The following is a 27,898-nucleotide window of genomic DNA, read 5'->3' as shown; positions in this document are numbered from 1 at the left end:
AAGAATTTCAAGGCAATTAATAAAAAAAAATGCAAAGAAAGGTAATTTAGCCATACCAGATCTAAAACTATATTATAAAGCAACATTCATCAAAAATAAATATTGGAATAGATTAGGTACAAAAGACACAGAAATAAGTAATTATAGTAATCGGATAAACCCAAAGACTGCAGCTTCTGTGATAAGAACTCACTATTTGATAAAAATTTCTGGGAAAATTAGAAAATAGTATGATAGAAACTAGGCATTAAACAACATTTCACCCTGTAAGCCAACATAAGGTCAAAGTGGGTACATAATTTAGATATACAAGGTGATACCATCAAGAAATTAGAACAGCAAGGAATAGTTTATCTGTCAAATCTATGGAAAAGGGAAGAATTGATGATCAAACAAGAGATAGAGAGTGTTATGAAATTCAAAGTGGATAATTTTGATTGCATCAAATTTAAATGGGTTTGCACAAATAAAACCAATGTAACCAAGATGAGAAGGAAAGCAGAAAGTTGCAGAATAATTTTTATAGCAAGTATTTCTAATAAAGGCCTCATTTCTTAAATATGTCATTCCCTAATTAATAAATGTAGAGTATTGAATAAATCCATGTATAGGAAGAATTCGGTCCATGTATTACTTGAGACTTGATCTTTCTAAGGGCAAATGATTCAAAACTTTGGCTTACCATCTCCTTAATGAATTGAAAAATATGTTAGAGATAAATTGAGAATAATCTTGATGAAGAATGCATGTGACAGGAACAAGGCATTACAATTATGCTATTCACAACTCTGTTTTGACAAATACTTTGTTATTAATAGTTACTGTTATTTACTATCCTGTTATGATAAATAGCTTGTTATTGCTAGTTAAGATGGAGTTGAAATGTCAAAGTGTGGTCTATGCATTAACCCTGGAAGTTATATAGCATCATCTGGAGATAGCTGGTATTAATGTAATACTAGCTTAAAGAGTATATACACCTTGGCTCTCGGGTTAATAAATGGAGATTGCAAAGCATATCTTCCTCCGATATTCATTTCTCTCTCGGCTTTCTCTGGAGCTGAACTCCAACAGATAAATGGCCAAAGGATATGAACAGGCAGTTTTCAGATGAAAATGAAGTGATGAGTAGTGGTGATTAGGGACTCTCAATTTCTATTAAAAATCAAAAAAGACCTTGGAGTATAATATTCCAAAAGTCAAAAGGAATCGGCTTACAACCAAGAACAAATTGCCTGGCAAAGCTAAACATAATCCTACAGAGGAAAAAAAAACTTTAATGAAATAGAAAGCTCTCAAGAATTTCTTATAAAACACCAGAGCTGAGGAGAAACTTTGAGATATAAACATGAGTTAAGAGTAACTTAGAAAAGTAAATTATTTTAATTAATTGGAAAAAACTATAGAATGATATAGTGACTCTAACCAGGAGAGTCAAGACAAGTCTATAAACATTTATTAAGTACCTACTATGTGCTTTTGGAAGGACAAAAAATAGTCCTGTTTTCAAGGAGCACACAGTCTAATGAGGAAGACAGCAAGTAAACAATTACAAACAAATATGAGATAGACAGAATAAATTTGAGATAATAGAGAGAAAACACTAGCATTAGGCGAGATCTTAGTTGAAACTTGAAAAAAGCCAGGGAAGCCAAGAGGTAGAAATGAGCAGAGATGGAATTCCAGGCATAGGGGATAGCTGGTAAGAATGAATGTATTTGGAAGATGATGAAGTATCTTGTATGAGGAGTTGCAAGGAGGTCAATATTACTGTATTTCAGATTACATTGTGGGGATGAGGTCGAGTTTAAGATGTGAGAAGACTGGAAAGGTAGGAAGGACAGAGGATTGTATATTTGATGCTTTGAGGTGATAGAGAGTCAGGGGAGTTTATTGAGTAAGAGGGGTGACATCTTCAGATTTGTGCTTTAGGAAAACCACTTAGTGGCTGAATGAAGGATGGACAGGAGAGAAGAGAGTCTTGAGGCAGACAGACTTACTAGCAGCTATTGTAATAATCCAGTAATGAGATAATGAGGATCTGTACCAGGTTGGGGGCAATTTCAAAGAGAAGAGAAGGAAATGTAGAGGAGAGATGTTGAAAGAGTAGAAATTCAACAGAGTCATAGATGATAGGAGCCACAAGAGTTTATCGAGTAGGGGGAGTTAGTTACATGGTCGGATTTTTCTTCAGATTTTCCTCAATTTCCTCTAAATTTTGCCAAATTTCTCCTTCCCAAATTCAACTCTGACATCCTTTCTCTTTTCCAAATCCCTCCTACTTAACCTACACCATTTACTTCTCTTTCTTACTTGTTTATTCTTCTTTGCCTTGTTTCTTCTATAGAAGCCAAAACTAGAAAGTGTGATCTTCTTATTTTAAAGAATTCTCTGTTTCTCTGTCTCTGTCTGTCTTCCTCAGCCTAACTCTTCACTCTTCCTCTTCATCAATAAGAAGGGATCGAAATCCCAACCTGACCACATTTCGTACCTCCTTTTTAATTTCATAGTTTAATTTCAATCTACAAACATTGATTACTTTGTGCTAGACTTTGAGCCACCCTCACTGTATGGGTTTCTGTTTCTTCGCCTTGGTGGGCTTCTTACTGTTGTGGTTATTTGTCCTTCTTTCTCAAAGAGGACCTTGACGTCAGGGAGATGACGCCATGATATATAAATGAAAGACTTCCTACAGACTGTTTTCACCAGCCCTAATTCCTCCCTGACTCCGCCCCTTTCCGTGGGCCTGCCTCCCTTTGTGACGCCATTTCCTGGATACAGTGGAACGCGGGATCCATTTGAGATTCCAGGCGGCCGTTAAGTGGGGAGGTTCGGCACCTACAGGAATCTCCCTCGGAGAGTTGGCTGCCCTCAGGGCAAAGCAGGCTGGGAAAGGAAAGGCAGGTAGAGTCAGAGGCAAGTACAATTCCTACTCTGTAGAGGAATAGGTCTCTCCAGAGGGTGGTCAGCCCTGTGAGGCAAGAAGAGTGAAGCTGGTGCTGTTTTCGAGCCCCTTCTGGTAGCAGCGGTGCCCCTAAGGGCCTCACACACTGGGGTGCCAACTGTTCAGTTGGCTAAGGCTGCCAATTGGTGAATCTGGGTACCAGCCGGTCAATTGGTCCTGAGCGCTCTCTCGGTTCTGAGCCCCGCTATGATGGCCTGAGACGGCCAGGGAAGATGAGTGCCAAGGTGGCAGTGCTTTTGGCCATGTTATGGCTCTGGCACCTACCAATCATGGCCTACCCACCGCTGTGGACTCAAAATGACGAGCAGGTGCGCAAAGAAAACAGTATCCTGAAGCATTATGCTGAAATCCTACAGCAGATGGCCCTGGGCGTGCCCACACAAAGACCCCCTGTAAAGAAGCAGGCTACTAGTGTCAGTTCCACCCTGGAGAATAAAATCAAGGAAGGCACCAAGAAGACGATCCCAGGAGGTATCCGGGAGGAGATTATGGAGGAAGTCCCAATTGTCCGGGCCTCAAAATCTTCTAAACCTAACGGGACAAAGCCTCTGGTGTCCCTGATAAAAGAGCAAAGCTGGCCTAAGGAAAAGCTGGATCTTGAGAACGCCATCCAGTACACCAGGAATCAGGACACAAAAGAGCAAGCGAGGACAAACAACAGTGCTACCGTAGTGGCATCTGGCAACCCGGAGAATGCAAACAAGGACTATTCGGATTGGAAGAATACGAATTTGAAGGATACCTACAGCCACGCTTTAGAAACTTATAAACTGGATAGTGGAGATGAAGCTGAGAATTCAGGAATGAAGAAAGCTGTGACCTCGACCGTGGAACTAACTGTAAAAATGGCTGGGGACCCTAACCTCCAACCTGTTACGAAAACGTCCAAGAAGCTGAGCGTCAAACCACCTGTAAATGTAGCTCCTAAACCAGTCTTAAAAGTACCTGCCAAAGGACTTTGGAAAGCATCTCAGGACTCGGCTTTGAAGCTCACTGAAGAAACTTCCCAACAATTGAAACCAGCTATCCCAGGGAAAGGGGTTAAACCAGGACAAATGGCTCTAGTGGCTCCATTCGCCATGAGCCACCCAGGATTACCGATGACCGATTTAGGAACAGGGATCTTTCAGCCAACAGAGGAAGACAAAGAACAATGGCGTAGAGATCAAGCAGTGGAAGATCTAATTCTGCGAAAAATCTCAGACATAAATACGGAGATAAAACATGCATTGAAAAATACAAAATACCATATAGAATTCAAAGACGATGTTGAATCTGCCCAAAACTATCTAATCCAAAGCCTTGCCTTAGTAGATAGAGAAAACTCACCCAGCAATGAAAATAAACCTCAGAAGTTAATAAAAGAAAAGGATGAGAATGAAAACCTTAGATTGTTTATTAATTTCTTATATGATTTCAGGTCTGAGCTAACTGCATTCTTAAATATTAGTAAAATTCCATTTGATCTTCAAGAAAAAGCTGCTATTGTATTCAATATTATAGAAGAAATGCTTTGTGGAAATAAACAAAAAAAGGAAAATGTTATTAAGGGATTATTAGAGGAAAATATAAGAATGTTAAACATGCTTAATATTACAGCAAAACCATGATTACCTTTAAATTGGATTGTCTATTTCTGAGAAGCTAGATGTTCTTTTCCTTAAATGTATAAGTAAAATTTCTACTGTCCAACATCTGACATTGTTGATTGCTAATGTATTGTGAACAGTTTTCAGTTTCTTTAACTGTAATTTTTGTCTTCAGTAAAGTTCATAATTTTCTTTAAACGATTGAAAAATGTGTTCTTTTGCCTTTTTAAAAACTTATTTTCATTTATTCTTGAAAATACTTGGTTTAGAATCTATATTCTGAATTGGTATATTACAAACTCATTGTAGAAGTCGGGTACAGATTCAGTGTTAAAAAATTGCTTGTCAATCTCTTTTTTAGGGTATAGACAGTCTATTCATATCTGGGAAAGTTTATTTCAATTTTCTTATTGATTTCATCTTGATCAGTGTCTTGATGAACCAAATTACTGGTATTAAAAAGAAAAAAGATGTATTCACAACAAATGAAGAAAAAATAAAAGCAACTGTTAGGAGCTATTTCACTCAACCATATGCTAACAAAAATGACAATTTAAATGCAATGGATAAATATTAGTTATTAATAGTATATAGTAGTAGAATAATAGATTAATAGTATAAGAAATAGAATACTTAACTTTATTTTAGAAAAAGAAATCAAACAAGCCATAAGTGAACTCCCAAAGGAAAAAATATCCATGACTAGATGCATTCATAAGAGAATCCTACCAAACATTTAAATTAATTCCAATACTACATCAATTTCTTGAAAAAGTCGTTAAAGAAAGGATCTTGCCCCTTCCTCCTGTGTTCTTAATATCTAAACTAATGGTTCCAATGTGTCTTTGATAGCTAAACCAGGGAAATTCAAAACAGAGAAAGACAAACTATAAACAGAGAAAGAAAAACTATAGACAAATGTCCCTAATGAATAGTGATGCGAAAATTTTAAATAAAATATCAGTAAGGAGATAACACAATGTAGCACAAATATCATAATCTCTGAGCAGGCTGGATTTATATCAAGAATGCAGGGCCAGATCAATATTAGTAAAACTATCCATATAATTGGCCATATTAACTAACAACAAAAATCATGGTATTATTTCAACAAAAATGCAGAAAAGACATTGGACAAGGTACAATGTGCATTCCTTTAAAAATATCAGTAATACTATAAATATAATTGGCCATAGTAACAATAACAACAAAAATCACGTGATTATTTCAATAAAAATGCAAAAAAGAGATTGGACAAGGAAAATATGCATTCCTTTTATAAAAAAAAAAAACACAGAATAGAAATAAATGGAGCTTTCTTTAAAATTATGAGGATAAAATGGTCTTGACTGCGAGACATGGGAGACACTGACACAGAACTATCCAGCATGGCATGCTAGCATCAGAGAAGGTGCTGTGCTCTATGAGCCAAGCAGAATAAAACTAGCTGAACAGAAACATGAGATGTGCAGATTTTGAGATATCTTCTACCTGAATATTCATACAGACTATTTCTGCTTGACTTGCAGTAGAGTTTTCTAAGCTAAGCGTCTTAAGTTAGACACACGGTACATTGACCCAACATCGTAATGTCATTCTGATCCTCTTCAAGGACAAACAACAACAAGCAGATTCTATCTAAAACCAAGCACAAGCATTGTCTGTTAGGAGGAAAAATAAACTAGAAGCCTTTCCAATAAGATCAGGGGTGAAGCAGGGATGCTCATTACCATTATTACCATTACTAGTCAAAGACTTAGAAATACTAGCTATAGCAATAAGACAATAAGACAAAAAAGAAAGTAAGAGGGAAAGCCTAGGCAAAGAGGAAACAAAACTATCACTCCTAGGCTCAATTTGGCTTTGTGGGGTCGATCTCTTCTTTGGGATTTACTCTTTGGACATCTCTCAGTCCAATGTATTGGTTTTCAAAGTTTTCTTTGTTCTATTCATTCATAATAACTTCAATTCCTCGGGTGCCTATACCAGGACCAAACTTTTCTTCCTGGGTAGACTGGATAGGCCCCAAAGAGCTGGAATTGACTAGCTCTTTCTCTTATTGTTCAGAGATTTCCTGGAAACACTGCCTAGATGCTGCTCAAGGCCTTTCTCCTGCTGGGGTCTAGCCCCTGGATCTGCCATTGAGGCGTTTTCCTGCTGCTGTTGGGACCCCCAGTTGCTCTTTAACTGGACACAGCCTGGGCCTTTGTCTTGCTGTGAGCCTCTCTCTGTGAGGCTTGAGACTTACTCCTTTATGCTGGATTGTTGCTTTTCTTGGGGCCTTTGCCTAGCCACTTGGCTCTTGCCTGGATCCTGCTCTGGGTTGTTGTATGATGCTCTTAATGATCCTTGCCCAGTCTTGTCATTCAGTCCATTAACCCTGCTCCAAGATGGTTTACCAGCGTGCAGATTGAATCTGAAGTACTAATCAGAAAACAAGCCAGTCCCCAACCTGTTCGAGTTCAAGTTCATGGAGTCTCCATTCTATACTTGAGCACTAGGTACATTCACAGTCCCCATCCGTGGGATTTCTAAATGGCCCCATCATGGCTATTGTTAATAGTTTATTATTGAGAGTGAATGTAACCTTTTGAGGGAACTCAAAGGTTTTGCCTACTCAAGGATAGTCTCAGCTGTCCTTAAGAATCCCTGGGGCCAGATACGTGCTATGTCTGGAAGGAATTCTGGGGTCTGGGAGAGAAGTGGCCTTTTAGCCATTTAGTATTTTGTATGGAAGGGTTTATTTGCATTTATTTTCCTCCCTCCATTTCTTCCTGTCTCCCTCCCCCTCTCTCCATATTATTACACATGTTGTCCCAGACATTGAATGTAACAGCCAAGAGGACAGTGACTTTTATTTGTCTTTTTATAGCACAGCACCTGGCACTTAATAAATGCTTTTGACTGAACGTGCATTGTAGGGTTAAGGTATCAGGCTCTGTTCATTTACTCTATGGGACAGTGCTTTCTGTAATGCAGTGGGCAGAGTAAACAATTGGGTGACAGCTCAGAGGCTCAGCTACTAGATCACCCAGAGATCCCACCCACCTGAGGCCAGGGCATTGATTTTGGCCACACAAAAGCATTTAGTCCTTTGCCAGGGCCAGTCCCTAAAGACTGCCTTTAAGACAATCGGACGACTGCCTCAAACTACAAGTCCCAGGATGCATTGTGACCTCAGAGAAGGCGTGGAAGGAGGACCACGCCTCCACATTTCGTTTCCCAGAAGGCTGCGGGCGGAAGATCTCGAGCACCAGCTCGAGCTGGGCTTGAGGGTCCAGCTCGCCCCGCCTCCCCCTCGGTCATTGCGTTCGGTTACAGAGGGCAGCGTCATTAGTCTGATCGTTGGCGTGCGCGCGCAAGCGGCACCAGTGGCCTCAACCCCTATCGAGTGTACGCCCCCCCACGCGTCCACGCACGCACCCACGCAGTCCGTACGCACCTCCCTCCTTCCCCTCGGGCCGAGAGACCCTTTGCCGGCGACTGGGGCCGTTCGGGCGGGCCCCTGCAGGCACCGAGGTAAGTGACTTCCCTCCTTCTCTGACAGCCTCCGTCACCGGGAAGGCCACCCCCCTCCCTTCTGTCTGCCATCTCCTCTCCTTCCTCCTTTCTTCCTCTTCTTCCTCTTCCCCCTCCCTCTCTCTCTCTCCCTCTGTTTCCCCCACTTTACCCTCCCTTCTTCCCTTCCCCCTTTTCCTTTCTGCTGAGTGGGGCCTGTGGGAGGGAGGGAGGGGCGGGAAGAGGTGGAGCGCCAGGGCCGAGGTCACTTAGATCCCTCCCCTTCCCGGAGCCGCCCTCTTTTCTTGCCTTGGCCCCACCTGGCTGTCGGAAGATGCTGAAGGGAAGGGCTGTCCGTCTGTAGCTTCCCCCTATGTCATGGAGACCCCTCTCCTGTAGCGAGTGGGCTTAGGGGTAAGCATAGGATTAAAAAGAAGAACAAACAAACGCACAGAATTGGAAACGGAGGGATGCCCATCAGTCGGGAAATGACCGAATCCAAGTTATGGTTTATGAATGGTTTGTGAAGGTGATGGGCAACTGCATTGTACTGTAAAATGGGGGGGAGGAGGGATGCTTTCAGACTGAAATGAACAGGGCCGGGAGAACAGTTTCTACAACAGCAGCCATACTGTAAAGACAGTCAATTCTGAATGACTTAGTGACTGATCAGCACAGTAACTGCACCACAATTGCAATCATGATGACACATGCGGCCACCACAGAGAGAGGGTTTGATGAACTTGGAGGTCAGATCGAGGCATAGTTTTGCACAGTTTTGCAACGTGTGGATTTGTTTTTGCTTCACTGTGCTTATTCCAAAAAGTTCCTGTGACAGAAAGTTGTTTTTCCTTGCAACCAGTTTAGTGCTGAACCTGTCCTGCTTCCATTATAAATAAACTGAACCTTAAAGGTAATAGGCCTTGCAGAATTTGTGCTTAACTGGCACAGACCTCCAAAGTGGGCACAGTATTATCTCCACACCCTCTAGCTCTACTCCATCTGGGGCAAAGATTGGTCATTGATTGAAAAAGCTGTGGTAATAAAGGAAGGAATAACATGTTTAGGAAGCAAGCCCAAGACGCTGTATGCATACGGTCCTGGGCATGTAGCAGTATGAAATAGAGACACTCACTGCCCTAAAAAGAACTTACATTTTAATTGAGGAAACGATTCCTATTGGAGAGGTGTTTTGGTCTAAGTTACTGTTGTTAGGAACGGAGCCATAAGAAAGCTGATTGAAATGTTGACATTACACTTTAGACATTTTATTTAGTAGTGCCAAAAGTTTTCATCTGGTTTCTTTAAGCATCTGATTAAAATCAAATAAGCACATCTGGAATTTTGCAGATAGCTGTCTATTGAAGCCCATCAGTTTCCTCCAGTTCATTCCACTTAGTTGTCCAGGTGTCCAAAGAGCAGTTCATCCTTTTTTTTTCTTTTTTTAAAAATCTGACAACATGGTAGATGTAACTTTTAATACCTCAACCTTAACTAACCCAGATTTTATTTTCTATTTTCTTTGAATAACATTTTCCCCAGTTAATGGAAAAACAAATTTAACATTATTTTTTAAAAAGTTTGAGTTCCACATCTTTTCCATTCCTCTTCCCTCTCCTTCCCCCTCCCTGAAGTGGTAAACAATTTGATATAGGGTTATGCATGTGTAGTCATGCAAAATAGATTTATATACTAATTATGTTGTGAAAAAACACAAAAATAAAGAAATGAAAAATATTATCTTTCAATCTGTATTCAGATTCCATCATATCTTTCTCTGGAGTTGGATAGCATTTTTTCATCATGAGTCCTTTGGAATAATCTTGAATAGTTGTATTGCTGAAAAAATAACTAAGTCACGCACAGTTAATCATATGATATTGCTATTACTACGTACAGTATTCTCCTAGTTCTGCTTTCTTCACTTTGCATCAATTCACATAAATCTTTCCATGTTTTTCAGAAATTATCCTGCTCATCATTTCTTATAGCACAGTTCTATTACAATCATATGCCACAACTTATTTGTCCATTCCTCAATTGGACGTTCCCTCAATTCCCGATTCTTTGCCACCATAAAAGAGCTGCTAAAAATATTTTTTGTACAAATAGATCCTTTTCATTTTTTTTTAATCTCTTTGGGATACAGACATAGTAGTTGTCAGTTGAAAGACAAGAAGATGATTTTATATTTGAATCTGGAGGTGATTGGGAATCACTAAAATTTATGGGGATTGGGATAGGGTCACCTTATCAAAGATATGCAGTTTTATAACCCTCTAGGTATAGTTCCAGATTGCTCTCCAGAATGGTTGGATCAGTTTATAATTCCAATGGTGCATTAGTATCCAATTTTCCTACATCTTAAGTATTTATCATTTTCCTTTTCTGTAATATTTGCCAATCTGATAGGTGTGAGTTGTTAGCTTAGGAGTTGTTTTTAATAGCGGTTTCTCTAATCAGTAGTGATTTAGAGCATTTTTTTTCTTATGACCATAGCTTTAATTTCTTGTTCTGAAAACTGTCAGTTCATAATTCTTTGACTGTTTATGCCTTGGCGAACCAGTTCTGACCATATCACCTTCCCTCCCACCCTATTCCAATCCCCATAAATTTTAGTGATTCCCAATCACCTCCAGGTTCAAATATAAAATCATCTTCTTGTCTTTCAAAGTGCTTCTCTACTTGTGTCCCTTCCAACTTTTTAATCAAATAAACATTTATTAATTACTTTCTGTGTGCCAGGCCCCTGGGCTAAGTGCTAGAGCTACAAAAAAGGGCAAAAGGCATCCCCTACCCTCAAGGAAGTTACAATCTGAATGAAGAGATATTATGCAAACAAATATGTGCAAAGCAAGATACACACCGGAGAAATAGGGAAAGGACTAGGATCAAGAGGGATTGGGGATGGCTTCTTGGAACTTAAAGGAAGCCAGGAAGGTCAGTAGGTAGAGTGGTGGAAGTGATGAGGTTTGGCTCAGGGTAGGGAGTTGTGGGAACCCCCGTCTGGTCAGAAATTCATTCCTTCATAAATGACTTTATGAACCTGAAAAGTTAAATTGGCAAAGGAAGTTTATTATTAGAACTGAGAAATCAGCTTTTGCAGGCTGACTTCCTTAGTGACAGGTCCTGACAGAGAAGTAAAGATCTAGCAGAGAAAGTTTCTAGCAGAGAAATCCTGACAGAGAGATGAATAAGGTCCTGTTAGGGAAATAGGTAAGAGAGAGAAAAAGGGAGTAATGCTGAAAAGAGAATGTCTTTTAAGCAGGCAGAGGGTCTCAGCCATGCCAAGGAGAGAGAGAGGTTCCTACTTTTAGGTCCTCTGCAAGGAATGAGCCCCAAGTTGCCTCTTTTTATAATTGAAACTTTGGCTGGACAGCAGTTTGAGTTAAGATCAGACAGAGATTTTCGGAATTGAATAGAAATTTTCCATTTGAATGAGTGTCCCTGGACTAATCTCCAACTCTAGAGTTGGATAGAAATCTCCATCTCCAGCTGGGGCTAAGTAGGCGTGGTCCTGGACTCAACTAGTCCCACCCAGATAACAGAATGAAACCACTTATCTTGATTCCCTGGGGCGAGTCTCTCAGGGGAGAGCTTCTCTGAGGGAGTTTCCCAAGCTTTCCCCCCAAAGTCTGAGAGAGTGTGAGAGAGAGTTTTGGGACTTCCCTTGTCAGAAGAGCATCCTAGGCATGGGGGACAGATAGAGAGAATGCCCAAAGAGGTGGAATATTGTTCATAGAACAACCAGGTGGCCAGAATCATCTGATCAAAAAGTACCTGTCAGAGAATAAGGTATGAGAACACTGGAAAGGAAAGAGAGGGCTAAGTTATGAAGGGCTTTGAATGCCAAACAGCATTTTGTATTTGTTCCTGGAGGCCCTAGGTAGGGAGCCACTGGTATTAGGAGGGGTGAAGGAAAGGTTGACATGGTCAGACCTGTGTTTTAAGATGATCACTTTGACACTGAAGTGGAGAATGGACTGAGTAGAGAAAGGCTTAAGCCAAGGAGATCCAGAAGCAGGCTTTTGGAATATTCCAGTAGCCTGGAATAATTGAGGCATGAGGTGATGAGAGTCTGCACTGCCAGTGTTGACAGTGTCAGAGGAAGGAAACAAGCATGTTTGAGAGATGCTGCAGAGCGGCTTTGGCAACAGCTTGGATGGAGAATGAAGAAGTTGGGGGGACTCCCACATTTTGAGCTCTGGGGGACTAGGAGGATGGTGCTACCTTTTACAGTAATGGAGAAGATAGAAGGGAAGAGGATTTAGGCAGACAGATAATTGTTTTGGACATGTGTTTAGTATGATGGCTGGCAGACATCCAGTTCTAGATATCTGAGAGGCAGTTGGAGATTAAAGATTGGGGGTCAGCAGAGTGGTTGGGCAAGATAAGTAGATGTGAGAATGATCAGCATAGAGATGGTCGTTAGATCTATGGGAGCTGAAAAGATCTCCAAGTGAAGTAGTACACGGGGAGAATAGCAAGGCTATTACAATAGTCCAGGTCCTGCACCAGAGTGGTGTCGGCGTCAGAAGAGAAAAGAGTATATCTGAGAGATGTCACATGGTCAAAATCGACAGAACTTTACAACAGATTAAATAAAGTGGGTGAGAGAAGGGTTGAGAACCTGGACAACTCAGAGTTTAGTGGGCTCCTAACAATAACAGAGAAGTTAGGAAGAGGGGAGACTTAGGGGGAAAGTAAATGTGTTTAGTTTCGGATATATTGACTTTAAGATGTCTACGGGATATTTGATTCAGCATATCTCCTAAGCAGAGATAGATGCAAGTTTGCAGAGAATTAGGATGAGTAAGAGAAAAGCCACCTATTGTATAAAGCCTTCTCAAAGTTTAATCAAAAAAGGGAAGAGAGATATGGAAAGACAGTGGGGATGGATGGATCAAGTGAGGAATTTTTGAGGATGGAAAGGAACAGGCACATTTGTTGGGAAGCAATCAGCAGACGAGGAGAGGCAGATGGAGGGGAAGAGATGATGGAGCAATTCAACCTGCTAGAGAGGACAGGTAGCTTAGGATCAAGAGAGCAGGCAGACATCTCCTTCCCAGCAGACTGTTCTAGCAGTCCAAGTGAGAAGATGAGGGTCCAAGTTGAAGAGAGTCAAGGGAGAGAAGGGGGCCTATTCGAGAGAGATGCTACAGAACTGAAATCAGCAGGCCTTGGTAGCAGCTTGGATATAGGAAGAGAGAGAAAGTGAGCAGTTCAGGATGACTCTCTTGTAAAACTGGATAACAAAAATTAACCCAGGAACAACTACTTATTTAATGAAAAAAAGTGCTGGGAAACCTAGAAAGTATTCTGGCAGAAATCAGGCTTTAACTAACACCTTCACCAGTGAACTATAACCTTAATATTAATGATCATTCTATAGAATAATTAGGGGAGAAACATCTTCCACCTCTTGCACCTATTTGGAGGAGATATAATCATAACAAAAAAAGAGTTGAAGCAATTTTAAAAGATAAAATAGATAACTTTGATTACTTAATACTGAAAAGTTCTGTAGACAACATTAAGGTTTTTAGGATAAGGGAAGTAGTTGAATGGAAAATTTTATATCAAACTTCTCTGATAAGGGATATAAATTCTCTCTTTCTCTATGTGTATATATGCATATACACATGTACGTGTGTATGTGTGTGTGTGTGTGTAGAGGCATGTAGGTGGTGCATAGAAAGAGCCCCAGGTTTGGAGTCAGGAAGATTCATCTTCCTGAGTTCAAATCCAGCCTCAAATTCTTTCTGGCTGGGAGACCCCGGGCAAGTCACTTCACCCTGTTTGCCTCAGTTGCTCATCATAAAATGAACTGAAGAAGACATGGCAAAAGACTTCAGGGTCTCTGCCAAGAAAACTCCAAATGGGGTCAGAGTTGAACATGATTGAAACAAACTTATGTAAGACTAACAACCATCAGATAAATAAATGGTCAAAGGATATGACCAAACACTTCTCAAAAGGACTGAAAAGTATCCATAAACTACATAAAAGAGTGCTCTAGATCACTAATAATAAAAAAAAGAAAAAGAAATCATTTATACTATGTGCCAGGTACTATGCTAAATACTTTACAATTATCTCATTGGATCTTCACAAGAGCCCCAGAAATTGTTTTTCGCCTCCATTTTACAGATAAAGAAACTCGGGCAAACAGAAACTAAGTGATTTGTCCAAGGTCACACAGATAGTCATTGTCTGAGACTGCATTTGAAATTGGGTCTTCCTGACTAGGCACCCAGTAGTCTGTCATCACCTGGTGGCTAGTTAATAAAGAGAAATGGAAATCCAACAATTCTTGAGATTTCACCTCACTCTATGCAGAAATGTCAAAAAATGGCAGTGGTCAATGTTGAAGGGGTTGTAGAAATATAGGTACACTAATACATTGTTGGTGGAGCTGTGAAGTGGTACAATCATTTTGGAAAGAAACTGGAATTACACAAATGTTGATAAAGTGTTCAAATCCTTTGAATAAGAGACTCCATCATTGGGCTTATATTCCAAGGAAGCCATTGATAAGAAATCCTCATATATTCCAAAATACTTACAGCAGCACCTTTTGTAAAAAGATGGCAAAGAAATGGAAACAAAATAGATGCTTATCAATTCAGGAATGGCCAACCACATTGTGGTACATGAATATAATGGAATATTTCTGTGTTTCAAGAAATGATGAACCTATATCAGATTGCTTGGTGTCTTGGGGAGGAGAAGGGAAGGAAAGGGAAGGAGGGAGAAAAAATTTGGAACATAAAATCTTCTAAAAGTGAATGCTGAAAACTATATATGTATTTAGAAAAATAAAATACTATTAAAGGGAAAAGAAAAGAAATGATGTGTAATAGGGAAGCACTCTACAAACTGATGCAGAGTGAAGTCAGTTGAACCAAAAACATTAAAGTACACAATGACTACAAGATTATAATGGAAAGAATAATGATACATCAAAAAATCAAAAGTAAATATAACATATAAAGTAAAAAAGTAAATATAACATATAAATATGACAAGATATGAGATAAGAGAAGATACCTCTAACCTGCTCCTTGGTGGAAGAGAGAAGTCCACAGATGTTTTACATGGACCAGGCTTTTGGACTTTTGTTAATTTATTGGTCACACTGATTTTTCCCCCTCCTCTCTAATAAATACTATTTGTCACATGGGATGACTCTTGGAGAAGGAGGAAGAAAGAGAGGGATTCTTGGGATACTTAGGGGGATGTAAAAAAAAAAACCCAGAAAATATCAATAAAAACTTATTTTTAAAACATTTGTATTTAAAAAGATGTCTGTGTGTGTGTGTGTGTGTGTAGATACACACATATACTTTCCAGCTGCTACTTTTAAATATGCATTTAAAATATATATATATATATAGGTATCTATCCTAACAACATTTTTCCCGCATGTATTTTTTTTTTTAGAAATTGGACTAAATCTCAGAGAAAGGGGCATTACAAACATGGGAAATCCTTGATATTATTAGATGGTGATCAATCAACTACCATTACTATAGGCCAAGTACTGTATTAAGTGCTGGGGATGCAAAGAAAGGGGGGAAAGTCCCAGCTGTCAAGGAACTCGGTCTCAAGAGGGAGACAACATGCTAACAACCCCATGCAAACAAGATATGTACAGAATAAACAGGATAATCTCAGAAGGCACTAAGACTGAAAGAGCACCGAGAAAAATTTCTTGAAGATGGAGGGCCTGTAGTTGAGATTTACAGAACTGAGGAGACTGAGACGAAGAGGGAGAGCTCCTCATATATCAATTAACCCACATTTATGTGTTTACTCTATGCTAGATACTGTGCTAAGCACTGGGGATGGCCCCAAACAATTTTTCTCCTAAGGAGCTCTGAACCTAATAGAGGAGAAAAATATACAAACAAGCTACAGCCAGTGTAAATGGGAGAAAATCAACTGAGGGGTGGTACTATTAGCATTAAGAATGTTAAGGAGCCTCCTGAACTTGTCATCTTCTTCTTCTTCTTCTTCTTTTTTTTTTTTTTTTTAAATTATAGCTTTTTATTTACAAGTTATATGCATGGGTAATTTTTCAGCATTGACAATCGCCAAACCTTTTGTTCCAATTTTTCCCCTCCTTCCCCCACCCCCTCCCCCAGATGGCAGGATGACCAATACATGTTAAATATGTTAAAGTACAAATTAAATATAAAATAAGTATACATGTCCAAATAGTTATTTTGCTGTACAAAAAGAATCGGACTCTGAAATAGTGTCCAATTAACCTGTGAAGGAATCAAAAATGCAGGCACAAAAATAGAGGGATTAGGAATTCTATGTAGTGGTTCATAGTCATCTCCCAGAGTTCTTTCCGTGGTGTAGCTGGTTCAATTCATTCCTGCTCCATTGGAACTGATTTAGTTCATCTCATTGCTGGAGATGGCCACGTCCGTCAGAATTGATCATCATATAGTATTGTTGTTGAAGTAGATAATGATCTCCTGATCCTGCTCATATCACTCAGCATCAGTTCATGTAAGTCTCTCCAGGCCTTTCTGAAATCCTCCTGCTGGTCATTTCTTACAGAACAATAATATTCCATAACATTTATATACCACAATTTATTCAGCCATTCTCCAATTGATGGGCATCCACTCAGTTTCCAGTTTCTAGCCACTACAAAGAGGGCTGCCACAAACATTCTTGCACATACAGGTCCCTTTTCCCTTCTTTAAAATTTCTTTGGGATATAAGCCCAGTAGTAACACTGCTGAATCAAAAGTGCACAGTTTGATAACTTTTTGAGCATAGTTCCAAATTGCTGAACTTGTCTTCTTGAGTTGCCATATTTTCTAGACATACTGGGCCCAAAGTATGCAGGAGGCCCTGACTGTGTCAAGGATGAAGCTCCCCTAAGCAGATATAATTTGTTATTTGCACCCCAAGCTGGACTCCCTGTGTGTCCTTGAGAGTCAAGACAGGCATCAGTCTGCATCAGACTGAGAAACTCTTTGTGCAGCTGGGACCCTTCTATCTTCATGCTCTATCAGATCCCAAGGGAATAGAATGCTGCTTTTGCTATGGCCTTTCTCCTTCCCTTCAAGAGGGGAGGGTTCTTTCCCCCTCCCTTAAAACTTCCCCTTTTCCCTGTAACTTAAATACCCAAGATTTTCCCTGTACCACTGGACTCCTTGGTATGAGGAGTTCCCGCATAAATGTGTCTTTCTCTTGTAATAAATCCAGTTGCAATGCATTTCTCATGGACTTGTAATATATATATATATATATAAACATTAAATAGTGGCAGAAGGATCTGGAAAAGCTTTTCTCATGAAAGGTGGGATTTTAGCTAGGGAAGCCCCGGGGTGAAAATGAGGAGAGAAAGAATTCCAGGTATGGAGTATTGGCAATAAAAATACATGGAGATTAAGGAAAAGCAAGGAAGCCAGGGTCACTGGGTACAGGTAATAACAATGGAGAGGTAAAAGGAGCTCAGATCATGAAGAGCTTTGAATAGCTGAGAACTTTTTATTTGATCCTGGAGGTGACAGGGAATCACTGCAATTGAATGAAGTGGGAGATGACATGTGTATATCTGGTATTTTGAAGAAGTTCAATTTGATAGTTGAATAAAGAATGGAGTAAGGAGAGAGGGAGAGCCAGAGCAATTTGATACAAGGGTCTCCATTTCATATCGTTTCCTCCAACAGGTTGTCCCATTGGTCATCCCCACCCTTTCCCTTCTTTTTATTCTCTGTCTACTGGCTCCTTCCTTCCTGCCTACAAACATGCCCATGTCTCCCCCATCCTCAAAAAATCTTCCCTTCATCTTTTCACCCTGCTAACTATTGTCCTAAACCTGTTCTTTGTGGCTTAACTCCTAGAAAAGGCAATTTACAATAGGTGTCTCCACTTCCTCTCTTCTAACCTCCTTACAATTTGGCTTTTGACCTCATCATCCCACCCAAACTTTTCTCCAGTTACTGGTGATTTTAGTTGCTAAATCCAACGGCCTTTTTTTCAGTCCTCATTCTTCAACCCCCTGTGGCTTTGGAACATTGTAATCACTCTTTCCTTCTCGAGCCCCCTTCTCTCTAGATTTCTGAGACGTCCCTTTCTTCTGGTCCTCCTCTTCCCTCTCTGACTGCTCCCTCCCAGTCTCCCTTTGTTGGATCCCCTTCCAGACCTGTGTGCCGTCTAGCCACAGATGTCCTTTATGTTCTGTCCCGGGCCCTCTTCTGCCAGAATACTTTTTAGGTTTCCCAGCACTTTTTTATTAAATAAGTAGTTTTTCCTGGGTTAGTTTTTGTTATCCAGTTTTACAAACACTGTTGTTTCTGATTCTCCTGAGAGTCATCCTGGACTGCTCACTCTGTCTCTCTTCCTATATCCAAGCTGCTACTAAGGCCTGTTGATTTCAGCTCTGCAGCATCTCTCGAATAGCCCCCCTTCTCTCCTTTGACTCTCTTCAACTTGGACCCTCATCTTCTCACTTGGACTGCTAGAATAGCCTGCTGGGAAGGAGCTGTCTGCCTGCTTCAGGTCTCTTCCCCACTCCAGTCAACCACTAAAGTGATCATGCTAGCACTCTACTCAGTAAACTTCAGTGATTCTCTATCACTTTCAGGAGTAAATACGAAATGTTCTGTTTGGCTTTCAAAGCCTTTTATAACTTCGACCACCTCCGCCCTCTCCAAGCTTCTTACAGCTCACAATCCAGTGACACTGGTCTCCTGGCTGTTTCACAAACAAAATGCTCCATCTCTAGGATCTGAACATTCTGTCTGGCTTTCCCCATGGCTGGAATGCTTTCTCTCTCTCTTTTGCTCCAACTTCTGACCTCCTTAGCTTCCCAATTGATATCTTCTATAGGAAGCCTTCCCCAAGCTGTCTTCTTTACGTTAATTATTTCCCCATGTTGCTATATATAAATTGCTTTGTGTATATTTGTTTGCATGTTGTCTCCCCCATTAGACTGTAATTTCCTTTAGGGCAGGGTCTTTTGTCTCTTTTTGTAACTCCAGCTCTTAGCTCAGGGCCTGACACATAGTAGGCAATTAATAATTGGTTGCTAGTGTGTTCCATTATCTATCTCTCTATTTAACCATTACCAGATCTTTTTTAATGTCTGCTGCCTTTTAATCTATTTGTCCCTCCTTTTCATCATTTCCTTTGATAGGCTAGATCTTTGTTAATTTGATTGATCTAACATTAAAAGAGTAAGTTAATTTTGATAATATTGTCATGTTATTATATTGGCATGCCCTAGTTATAAGTACTTAATATTTCTCTAGCTATTTAAGTAATTTAATTCTTTTTTAAATTAAATTTTGTTGTATTTTCCATCCCAGAGTCTATCTACCTTCCCTAGCCCATTGAGAAGGCAAGAAATACAAAACCCATTACAAATATGAAGTTATACAACTCAGATGTCTGAATTAGCCATGTCTTAAGGAAATAAGAACAGAAAAAAATATGTTTCTGTCTGCTCTTTTGAGCCCATCAGTTCTCTCTCTGGAGGTGGGCAGCACATTTCATCATGAGTCCTTTGGAATTGTGATGGATTGTTGTATTGATTATCTTTTATTTTTTATTACTGTTTACCTGGTTCTGCTCACTTCATTTTGCATTAGTTTATATAAGCCTTTCTAGGTCTTTCTGAAATTAATCCCTTTCATTGTTTCTTACAGCACAATAGTATTCCATCAACTTTTATACCATACCTTGTTCAGCCATTCCCCAGTTGATGGACATACCTTTAATTTCTAGTTCTTCGCCACCACAAAAAGAGCTGCTATAAATATATAAATATATACCTTTTTTGATCTTTTTGGGTCATGTACCTAAAGTGGTGTTTCTGGGGCAAAGGTTATGCAATTTGATAGTTTTAGAGGCATAGTTCAAACTTGCTTTCTTTTCATGATGGTCAGACTAGTTCACAGCTCCACTAGCAGTGCATTCATGTGCTTATTTTCCCATATCCTTTCTAGCATTTGTCATTTTCCTTTTTTGTCATCTTAACCATTTTGATAGGTGTGAGATAGTCTTTCTTTAATGCGCACTTTGCAATTTAATCTCTACATGTCTTTTGAGTGCTCTGGTAGGTAGATTACCCAGATTATTTCGTTCATTTTATAGTTTTGGAATGGGATTTCCTTTTTTATTATTGCTTCTGGTGTTTTGTTTTATTATTTTAAAGAAATGAAGTTGATTTTTGAGGGGTTTTATTATGTAGTCCGCAACTCTGATTCCCTAATTGTCCAAATATACCATCACATCAGCAATCAGGGATAGTTTTATCTCCTATTCATCTGTGTTCCTTTCTTTTATTTTCTTGTCTCATTGCTATTGCTAACATTTCCAGAACGGTATGAAATAATAGTGACAGAGTCAACATCATCGTTTCCCTCACCTCTTTTGGAAAAGGTTCTACTGTAGTATTGATAGGCACAAAAGGGCCTCTATAAAAATCACCTATCCTTTGTAGGGTTTTTGGCATAAAGGAGCTGTACTCTAAGACTTTTTTTTTTTTTTTTTTTTTTTTTTTGCATCTGTTCAGTTAATCATGTGTTTGGGATGTATTGGTTTTTAATACCATTAATTATGTTGATCCCCTAATGCTGAACGATTCTTGCATCCCTAGTATAAATACTGCTTGGTCATAATGAATGATTTCTCATATATATTGTTGTAATCTGTTTCATAGGATTTTGTTTAAAATTTTTACATTGGTTTAATAGTTTTCTTTCCAAAAAGTGTTTCTTCCATCCTCTTCATGAAGCATCTTCTCTTTCTCTCATTTAGATCCTCATTCTCTAATCCATGTCCCCTCTTACCAGGTCGTCTTTTCTCTTCTCTCTGTATTCTTTGTGCAATCAAAGCTTCCATGGTATCCATTTTGGGCCCTCCTCCTTAGATCTTTCTGCCACTGTGTTGTAGGGCTTAACCCCTTTTCATTGTACCTCACTCCTAGAACAGAGTTAATTATTGCAAGTATCAGAAGGGTTACTGTCCCATGGTAGGGCCCTCTCCCACTGTGTCCCTCATGAAGTCCAGATTTACCTCAAAAATCTCTCTGACAGTCCCTCCCTCCTCCATCTCTCTTTCCCTCCTCCCTCCTTCCTTCCTTCTTTCCCTCCCCCGCTCCATCTCTCTTTCTTCCTTCTTTGGCTGGCACTGGCTTTTGGGAGCTTTGTACCATTGGTGCTGCAAGTTTATCTGTCCTGCCATTGGCTTTGCTGGTGCTACAGGGTTGTGACCTCTGACAGGCTTTTGTTCCTGCGGGGCTGTGGACTGCTGACTTTCTGTCTGGGCCAGGATTAGGTTCCACAGTCTGAATCTGGGGGCTCTTTGCCACTGGAGATGAGAAGGGGGGATCTTGGATATAGGATAGGTTTGGAGTCTGCTAGTATGGCCATGCTGCCAAGTGAGCTCATGGTTAGTGAGAATCACTTCCTGGGCTTTGGGCTTACTTTTGTTTTCCCTTTTTGGATTCTTGTTGTCCTAGACCATGGAAACAGCTGAAGTTGCTTTATCTTTGGCAGGTAATTCCTGAATTGGAGAAGTTCCGGAGGTTGTGGGAATGGGAGAAATTATCTAGTCTGCTATCTTTTTACTCATGTAATCCAAAACTTAAAAATGAAATTTTATTGTTTACTGTTTTCACATCATGTTGCATTTCCCAGAGTGTAATCCCACCAGTCCCCTCAGAGAATCCTTCATAACTTGTCCCTCTCCTACCTTCCCAATCTTCTTAGGTCTTGCTCCCCTCCTTTACTTTCCATGATCTGGTCACACTGGCCAGGAGGCTTTTCCTTATGGAATGTGTTAAGAATTCACATTCAGAGAGTCATTATTGAGTGTTATGCATATGCAGATGCCAATAACAAGCAGATTTAGCAATCTAATCAAGAAGCTTTTCAACTGAAAATCAAGGGAGAGGAAAAAATAGCTTATGTATTTCCACTAGTTCAACACTGCTTCTAATTCTTTTCTCAGGAGTTTTTATTTCACTGTTTCATCTCTTGCTTTCTTTCTTTTAAGGATTTTTGTAGTTCTCATGGAAAATCTTTTTTTTTTTCTTTCACTTTCTGTTTATAGTTAATTTGGAGATAGGATTATCCACTAAGATGGTCAAGAAGTGAGTGCCCTGGATGGTTCAAAGCAGTGTGTCAATGAGAAACAGGACTGCTGAACCATTCATAAGGATCTGTGAAACCACATATCAACTTAGAAAGCATCTATTAACCTCATTTATGTTCTATTGTATTTGTATTTAGTTTGTTAGCTATGTCCCAGTTACATTTAGTCTGGTTCCTGAGATATTCACAAGTATTAAGTGATCTTAAGAAGTACCTCCAGATTTGGTTGACTCAGAAATAAAGGTGCTTAGCCAACTGACATGGATCGTGGCTTGTGTACAGAGCAGTCAGGAGGAGTTCCTGGAACTCTCCATGATACTTGGCTGCTGGATCACAATGGATCATTTAGGCAAGAGAGCTTCCCCTCCCTATTGAATCAACTCGGGGAGCCCTTAGGGCTCTTATTATTTTTGAATGTTGTTCTCTGGCTAGAAGAAAATCTCTTCTTTCATTCTAACTATTGAATCTTTTTGTTTCAATATTGACCCTTAAACTACCAAGGACTTATCCCGAGTTAGCTAAAGAACAAGAGATAATTAATTAGTTAATGTCTGCTGGAAGGAAAGTAAGTCACCATTGTTCTGTTTTGGGATCTTGGTGATTGGAGTTTTGTGCACCACCCAATTAGAAGTAATAGCCAGTATGTTAAAAGATAGTTGGAAGATCTACAAATCTTAGCAAACTAGAATACCACGCTAAATTGGACAGGCTGCACTTATTTGATCCTTAGTACTTACAGAATTGGGTTTGGCCAGGGGTCATGTGATAATAGATCCAGTATGAGCGAACAATATTTTTGGCAGCCCAAAGCGTTCATGTGACGTTAGGCTACACTCATATATGTTAAATCCAATATACGTATACGCATTTATATAGTTATCTTGCTACACAAGAAAAATTGGATCTTTTTATGTTTCTCTCGAGTCCTATATTTGGAGGTCAAATTTTTTGTTTAGCTCTGGTTTTTTTCATCAGAAATAAATGGAATTCACCTGCTTCATTGAATGCCCATCTTTTTCCCTGGAAGAAAATCCTTAGTTTAGCTGGGTAGTTTATTCTTGGCTGCATTCCAAGTTCCTTTGCCTTTGGGAATATCAGATTCCAGGTCCTTTGATCCTTTAATATGGATGCTGCTAGATCTTGAGTAATCCTTATTGTGGCTCCTCTGTATTTGAATTGTTTTTTTTTCTGGCTGCTTGTAATATTTTTTCCTTGGCCCAACAGTTCTGAAATTTAGCCACAATATTCCTTGGAGTTTTAATTTGGGGGTCTCTTTCAGGAGGTGTTCCATGAATTCTTTCAATGGCTATTTTACCTTCTGATTCTATGACATCTGGGCAGTTCTCTTTGATGATTTCCTGAAAAATAGTATCTAGACTCTTTTTTTCATCATTATTTTCATGGAGTCCAGAAATCCTTAGATTATCTGTCCTAAATCTATTTTCCAGGTCTGTTGTTTTCCCAAGTAGGCATTTTACATTTTTTTCTACTTTTTCATATTTTTGGTTTTGCTTGACTGATTCTTGATGTCTCATTGAGTCATTCACTTCCATTTGTTCAGTTCTGATTTTTAATGAATTATTTTCTTCATTTATTTTTTTATTTCTTTTTGTATTTGTCCAGTTGAGTTTTTAATGAGTTGTTTTGTTTTATGAAATTTTTTTTCCATTTCACAATTTTTTAAAAGAAGTTATTTTCTTTTTCCAATCCACAAATTTTATTTTCCTGGGAGTTCTTTATGTTTTCCATTTCACATTTCAGGGAGTTGGTTTTTTTTTCCACTTTATCAAATCTGTGAGTTATATGCCTTTTCCATACGCTCTTACAGAGCTTCTTTTTCCTTTCCCCATTTTTCTTCTAGCTCTCTTTTAAGATATTTCCTAATTTCTTCTAGGAGAACCTTATGTGGTGGGGATCAGATTATATCTCCCTTTGGGGCTTCATCTGGAGATAATCTGCTTTTAGTCTCCTCAGGGTTTGAAATCTGTTTCCTTTCATTATAGAAGCTATCTAGAGCCCACTTTGCCTTTTACTCATTTTTTTTTAAAAATTAGGATCTGCTTTTAGGGCAAGGAGGTACCAAGCTTTCTTTACGGACACCTGGAAGTGGCAACGGCTGCTCTGGGATGGCGTTGAGTCACTCCCGGTGTTGGGTGGGCGTGGCCCATGAGACTCTTGCACTTTGGGGTATACTCTTTACCCTCTGCATATATGTTGAATGTTTTATAACTTCTCTGCTGATATACTGGTTTGCAAACAGGGAAAAGTAGCCAACACTGTGATAGAGTTCTCCCCATCAACTCTCCTCCCCAGGGATACTGCACCCTGCCCCTGTCTGCTCAGTGTGAGCTGGCCTCTGTGCTCTGGCTTCCTGCCTGTGCCTGGCCACCTCTTCCTGTACCAACACGGCCTGATCAAAACAGACCTTTTCTGAAGATCTTTGGAATTATGTTCTGCTGGTAATTTGTTGCACTCCCAATATTCGTGGGTTCTGACAGTCTAGCATTATTTCAGAGGCTGAATTTTGTAGTTAGTTTGAGGGTAGCAGTAGAGCTCAGAAAGAAGTGTGTGTCCTCTCCACCATCTTGGCTCTGCCCCTTACACTCATGGAAATTGAATATACACAGAAAGGGAGGCCACAGTCTGATTAGATCCCAAATGTAATAAAAGGTTGGTTTTTGAACACAACCTTTTAAGAGAGTCATGGACAAGTGGGAGTGGCTCTAGTTACTGAAGGGTGACCAGGATATTTTAAATAGCTTGAAAACATGACATTGCAAAAGAACAATGGAATGTTTACCTCTGTGTGTACTTTTCTATTTGAATAAGAGCTCCTTGAGACCAGAGGCTGACTTGATTTTTGTTTGTACCCCAGTTGCCTATCACTGTGCTTGTTGCGTCCTAAACACCTCTGTAGAACATTCATTCAAGCTCAAGCAGAGCAGCCACATGAAGATTTGCTTGGGCACAATCAGGCCAGTGGATGAAAGTTTGAGAGGGGCAGATTTGAAGATGATATAAGGAAGACTGTGCTAAAAATGAAAGCTGATTGAAATTGGCTTGCAGCACCTCCCAGGATCCCTTCCCTGGAAGTGTTCTGAGGGGGTCCTGTGGCCATCTTGCAGGTGAGCTTAGCGATTTCAGAGGAATAAGTTCTGTGAGGCTGCTCACGGGGCATGATCCATGATACTGTATGGCTGACTTATTGAGAGTAGATTGAATCAAATGTCAACTGTGCTGCCTGAAGCTCCGATACTTTTTAAAGGTTATTTTCATAGTCATATTGTTGATTGGCTATTTCGGTGTTTGATACTTGTGACCCCATTTGGGGTTTTGTTTGTTTTTTTGACAAGGATACTGGAGTACTTTGCCATTTCTTTCTCCAGCTTATTTTACAGATGAGGAACCTGAGGCAAACAGGATGAAGTGACTTGCCCAAGGTCATACAGCCAGTAAGAGGCCGTGGAATCTTCCCACTGCCAGGCGGCATTTGACATTTGAACAACGTGACCAGCCCATCAAGCTTGTATTTTTTGCAGTGGAGTTGGAATCCTTGGCAGTTCAACTCAAGAAAGGACCTCAATGTCTAGTACCTCATCCTGCCAAGTGATCTTCAGAATCTTTCTAAGACAATTCAGGTGGAAGCGATTCTGTTTCCTGGGTGTGCAGGTAGACTGTTCAGATTTCATAGGCATGCAACAATGAGGTGTGCTAGATGGTGTACTGGGCTTGGAGTCAGGAAAACTCATCTTTGTAAATTCAGACACTGCCTACCTGGGTAACCCTCCGCAAGGCACTTCATCCTCTTGCCTCTGTTCCTCATATATAAAATGAGCAGGAGAAAGAAATGGCAAACCACTTCAGTATCTTTGCCAAGAAAACCCCCCCAAAAGGAATCACAAAGAATAGGAGGACATGACTAAAGCAGCTGACCAACACAGTGGCCTGCAGTTTGATAGGTAGCCTAATGCCTCTTCTCTCCCACCCTTTCCTTCAGATCCTCCCAAACACTGAGCCAGCTAATTGATGTAGACATCCCTGGGAAGTTTACTGCCAAGAAAAGGGGACTTATTCACACATTCAGAATTTCTCCATTTGCTTAATCGGTGATTCCATATATGGATGGTGTGCCGTTGACTGGTAGAGAACCTCTGTTTTCTTGCTGTTAATTGTCAGCACACACAAATTCATATTCTGTTGCATTTCAGTCTGAGGCTGCATAGAGCACAAGGTCATCTACAAACCTAAAGTTGCACACCAACTCTTTCTCCACTTTAGTGCTAGCTTGTAGCTAAATAATTTACCGTCAGTGTAGCAGCTGACCTCGATACCATTTTCATCCTCATTGAAAGTGCCTGACAACATTGCTGAAAACGTCATGCTAAAAAAGCATGGGAACAGCTTGCACAGCCTCCTTCACTCCATTGGTGACTGGGAAGGCGGGAGAGCATCATCCATCTAATTAGATGTTCACAAAGTAATTTTTGATAAAAAAAAAAAAAAAAATTCTGGTGGAAGAACTATTCTGTCTTACTTCTGTTTTCTTTTATTAGGATTGAAAGCATGGCTATCCTTTTCGCAGTTGTTGCCAGAGGCACAACCATCCTTGCCAAACATGCTTGGTGTGGTGGAAACTTCCTGGAGGTGACAGAGCAGATTCTGGCTAAAATACCCTCTGAAAATAATAAACTTACTTATTCACATGGAAAGTGAGTCCTGCTTGGTGATGATGGAGGGAGGTGGGGGAAAAGGAGTTTCATAGCTACAACTAGAACAACACTAAAAAACAGACTTTTGGGTGGTTCTTTGAATTAGCTGCCAGTAACTCATGACTGTTTTTTTTAAGTTAGGACACTTTGCCAGACTACTTTTGCCACAGGTCATTTCTGTGCTTGAACTGTATTGAGAAGATCCAGTATGACTAAGGTGGGATCACTGGAGCCCCAGAATCAAGCCTTGAATAAAGAGGGAGGGCCCAGCTGTCTATGATTTTTCAGATGCATATTGTCAGATTTAATATTTTGGGGAGAACCATATGGTAAGAGTAAGTTGGATTTATTTGCACTGAATCTTTAGGCAGCAGGCATACAGTGGCCTAGGCCCAAAACCTCTGTCTCAGTAGGCCCTGGTAGGCCTTCTCCACTTATACACCCTTCAAAAGCCCTAACCCGTGATGAGGCATTGAAGAGTGTTTTCATTAGGGGAGTTGTGAAATATTCCATGTGTTACGTATACTTTAGCATAGAGGGAAAGACTTTTTTTTTTAAATGTTGCTGGTAAGTATGGTTAAGTTTTTTATTTATTTCCACAGTTACCTATTTCACTACATCTGCCAAGACAGGATCGTGTATCTTTGTATCACAGATGATGTAAGTACCTTGAAAGTAGATTGCTACTAATAACCCACTTACATTTTCTAGTACTGTTACATTGTATTTCGGTATATAAACGGAGGGGACTGTGGTACAGAAAACAGGCTAAACTGGCCACAAAAGTAACTGAAACTCACCCAGCCCAAGTTCAGTGATTTGAAATTTGTCTTCTGAATATACCTCTGAATGGGTCAGAAACAAATGATAGCACCAAACAAGCTGACAGCAAGGATTCTGTACTTTTTTAATGGTCTCTGGCCTGGTGGTCAGAATGGTGGCTTGTAAGACTTCTCAACCTACAGAGTCTTAATTTTCCAAAGGAAGATTCCATTCTGTTCACTAGAC

The 27,898-nt window shown here is 39.9% G+C and overlaps 2 protein-coding genes across 6 annotated transcripts in view; both read left to right on the top strand.

Moving 5' to 3' along the window:
• Positions 1–2,776: 2,776 nt before the first annotated feature.
• On the top strand, positions 2,777–4,723 carry SPESP1 (sperm equatorial segment protein 1). The gene has a single exon (XM_012553159.2). The coding sequence runs from the start codon at positions 3,178–3,180 to the stop codon at positions 4,573–4,575; it is 1,398 nt and encodes a 465-aa protein (XP_012408613.1). The 5' UTR covers positions 2,777–3,177; the 3' UTR covers positions 4,576–4,723.
• Positions 4,724–7,782: 3,059 nt separating this feature from the next.
• The window catches only part of VAMP7 (vesicle associated membrane protein 7), a 46,175-nt gene continuing 26,059 nt past the window's right edge, over positions 7,783–27,898 (top strand). Inside the window, exons 1-4 of one of the 5 annotated variants that reach the window (XM_031944973.1) lie at positions 7,783–8,073; positions 25,568–25,850; positions 26,735–26,890; positions 27,493–27,550. In XM_031944973.1, the coding sequence (XP_031800833.1) occupies positions 26,745–26,890; positions 27,493–27,550 (204 nt within the window). In that variant the 5' untranslated portion in view covers positions 7,783–8,073; positions 25,568–25,850; positions 26,735–26,744. The other 4 variants (XM_031944972.1, XM_031944974.1, XM_031944970.1 and 1 more) reach the window with 4 other exon arrangements.

This window comes from Sarcophilus harrisii, chromosome X (genome assembly GCF_902635505.1).
Source record: "Sarcophilus harrisii chromosome X, mSarHar1.11, whole genome shotgun sequence".
NCBI lineage: Eukaryota > Metazoa > Chordata > Mammalia > Dasyuromorphia > Dasyuridae > Sarcophilus > Sarcophilus harrisii.
The sequence above is the reverse complement of the archived record's forward strand: the minus strand, read 5'-3'. Positions and strand labels throughout refer to the sequence as shown.